Consider the following 2,071-nt stretch of genomic DNA (forward strand, 5'->3'; position numbering starts at 1 on the left):
CAGCCCCGGCGGGGGTTCCCTGTCCCCCCCCGCCCCACCTCCCAGGCCTCCCCACTCACGTTGCTGGTTTTCTTGTAGTAGTCGATGTCATGGACATCAGCGATCTTCATCACGCTCTCTGCTGTGACCAGCACGTTGCGGGCAGCCAGGTCACGGTGGATGCACTGCCGGGGGGGAGCATCGCCCGCAGTGGGCGTGAGATGGCAGCTCCAGCTCTGTGCGTCCCCTCCCCACACCCAGAGCCACCACTCCCCTCCCACGCATCCCCCAGCACTGCTGGCCCCCCAGCACCTCCGCGGGGGGGGGGGCCCCCCCCCCCGGGGGGGGGGGCCCCCCCCGCCACTGGGCTGGCTGTAGTGACAGGCGCAGTGCTGGGGGGGACACCCAGGAGGTGGGTCAGGCCTTAAGCCCCACATTTTTGGGGAGATACTGCCCTGAGCTTTGCTGGATGTGGCCAGGAGGTTCTGGACAGCCTGCGGGAAGGGGCTGGGCTCCCTCTCTCCACTCAGAGAGGGGACAGTGGGGGCACACAGCTCCTCCATCACCACCTTGCCCCTCCCTGGGCTGTGCTGAGCACAGGCAGCCCGCGCTGGCTGTGCCAGCCCTACCCGTTTGGACTCCAGGTACTCCATGCCACGGGCCACCTGGTAGACACAGGAGACCAGGTCCTTGAAAGAGAGCTGCTCCTCGGGCATCGCCGTGACATCAAAAGCATAGTCGGGTGTTGGGGGGCGGCGGGCGCGGAGGTATTCGCGCAGGTTGCCCTTCGCAGCAAACTCCACGATCACGTACAGTGGCCCTGGGAAGGGCATCCACTCCGCTCAGCCCTTGCCCTGCCCTGTCTCACCCCAGCGTCCCACCTGCCACTGTCCCCAGCAGCCCCATCCCCTGCTCCCGCTCCATGCCCATGCCCTGCCTGAGGCCTGCCTGCACAGCCCCCTCACCATCCTGCGTGCAGACTCCCAGGAGGTTGATGATGTTCTTGTGCTTGTCCATGAGCTTCATCATCTCCATCTCAGATATGAGGTCAGCCAGGTCCTTGTCCGTGGCGTTGTCTGGGGAAGGAGGGCCATGTCACCGTGCCAGCTGGGGTGGCACTGCAGCCTGGCACTGATGCCACCTCTGTGCCTGGGACACTGGCAGGGGAACCATTACCTTTCAGCATTTTCACAGCCACGGTGACAGCTCTGTCTGGCCGGTCTCTGTCGATGCCATAAGCCTCTGCCCGCACCACCTGGCCAAAGCAGCCTTCCCCCAGGGGCTTGCCCAGCACCAGCCTGGCAGGGATGGGCAGAACCGTGAGGGACCGCAGGGATGGTCCCACTCCCCACCACTGCACGGCCGGACCCTGAGGGGCAGAGGCGATGTGGCTGCCCCTCTCTGGTCTGAGCCGAGTCCCAGCACCTCGGGGTACGGCAGTGCTGAGGTGTCTGGTGATGGCTGGAGTCCTCCCCATCCGTCACCCATGTGCTGCTGTCCCTGGGGTGGATGGGGAGAGCAGCTCCCAGACCCAGACCTGCCCCACACCGCCCGGCACCGTACTTGTCTCGGGGGAACTCCCACTTGGCATCGAGGGGCAAGTCCAGCTCCATGACCCCAGCCAGCATTGGGGCACAGCTGGAGGAGAGACGAGTGACGCGCATCAGGGACGTGCTGGACTTCCCGGAGGAGCTGGAGTCCAGGGAGAACTGCAGAGAGAGCCCAAGTGACCTCAGCCATCCCGCCCCGTGCTCTGGGGTCAGAGACCCAACGGTGCCGCGGAGAGACCCTCACTCGGAGCAATGGGGCAAGGGAGCTGCAGGAGGCAGTGGGGAGGGCAGTCCCAAGGCTGGCAGCACGGTAAGGTGTGATGGGCGCAGGTGGCACTTGTGGAGCCAGTCAGTGGCCTAGGTCCCCCCATGCTCCCAGGGCTCCAGCCTGGCACCCACCTGTCGGATGAGTGGGAATTTGGAGAGCTTGTGGACTGCCATGGGCTCCAGGGGCTGCTTGCTTGACTGAGTCTGCATCCGGCACAGCACCACGATGATGGCGGCCATGGCCACAGCCAACGAGCCCGAGGTGGAGGTGGTGA

General features: G+C 65.7%; 1 protein-coding gene across 1 annotated transcript in view; it reads right to left on the reverse strand.

Moving 5' to 3' along the window:
• FGFR4 (fibroblast growth factor receptor 4) overlaps nucleotides 1-2,071 on the reverse strand; it is an 8,827-nt gene that overhangs the window by 3,298 nt on the left and 3,458 nt on the right. The window contains 5 exon segments of the mRNA XM_019473814.1: nucleotides 114-164; nucleotides 609-799; nucleotides 945-1,055; nucleotides 1,156-1,286; nucleotides 1,602-1,688. Of these exon segments, the coding sequence (XP_019329359.1) occupies nucleotides 114-164; nucleotides 609-799; nucleotides 945-1,055; nucleotides 1,156-1,286; nucleotides 1,602-1,688 (571 nt within the window).

Source organism: Aptenodytes forsteri, unplaced genomic scaffold (assembly GCF_000699145.1).
Source record: "Aptenodytes forsteri isolate BGI_AS27 unplaced genomic scaffold, ASM69914v1 Scaffold54, whole genome shotgun sequence".
Lineage (NCBI taxonomy): Eukaryota > Metazoa > Chordata > Aves > Sphenisciformes > Spheniscidae > Aptenodytes > Aptenodytes forsteri.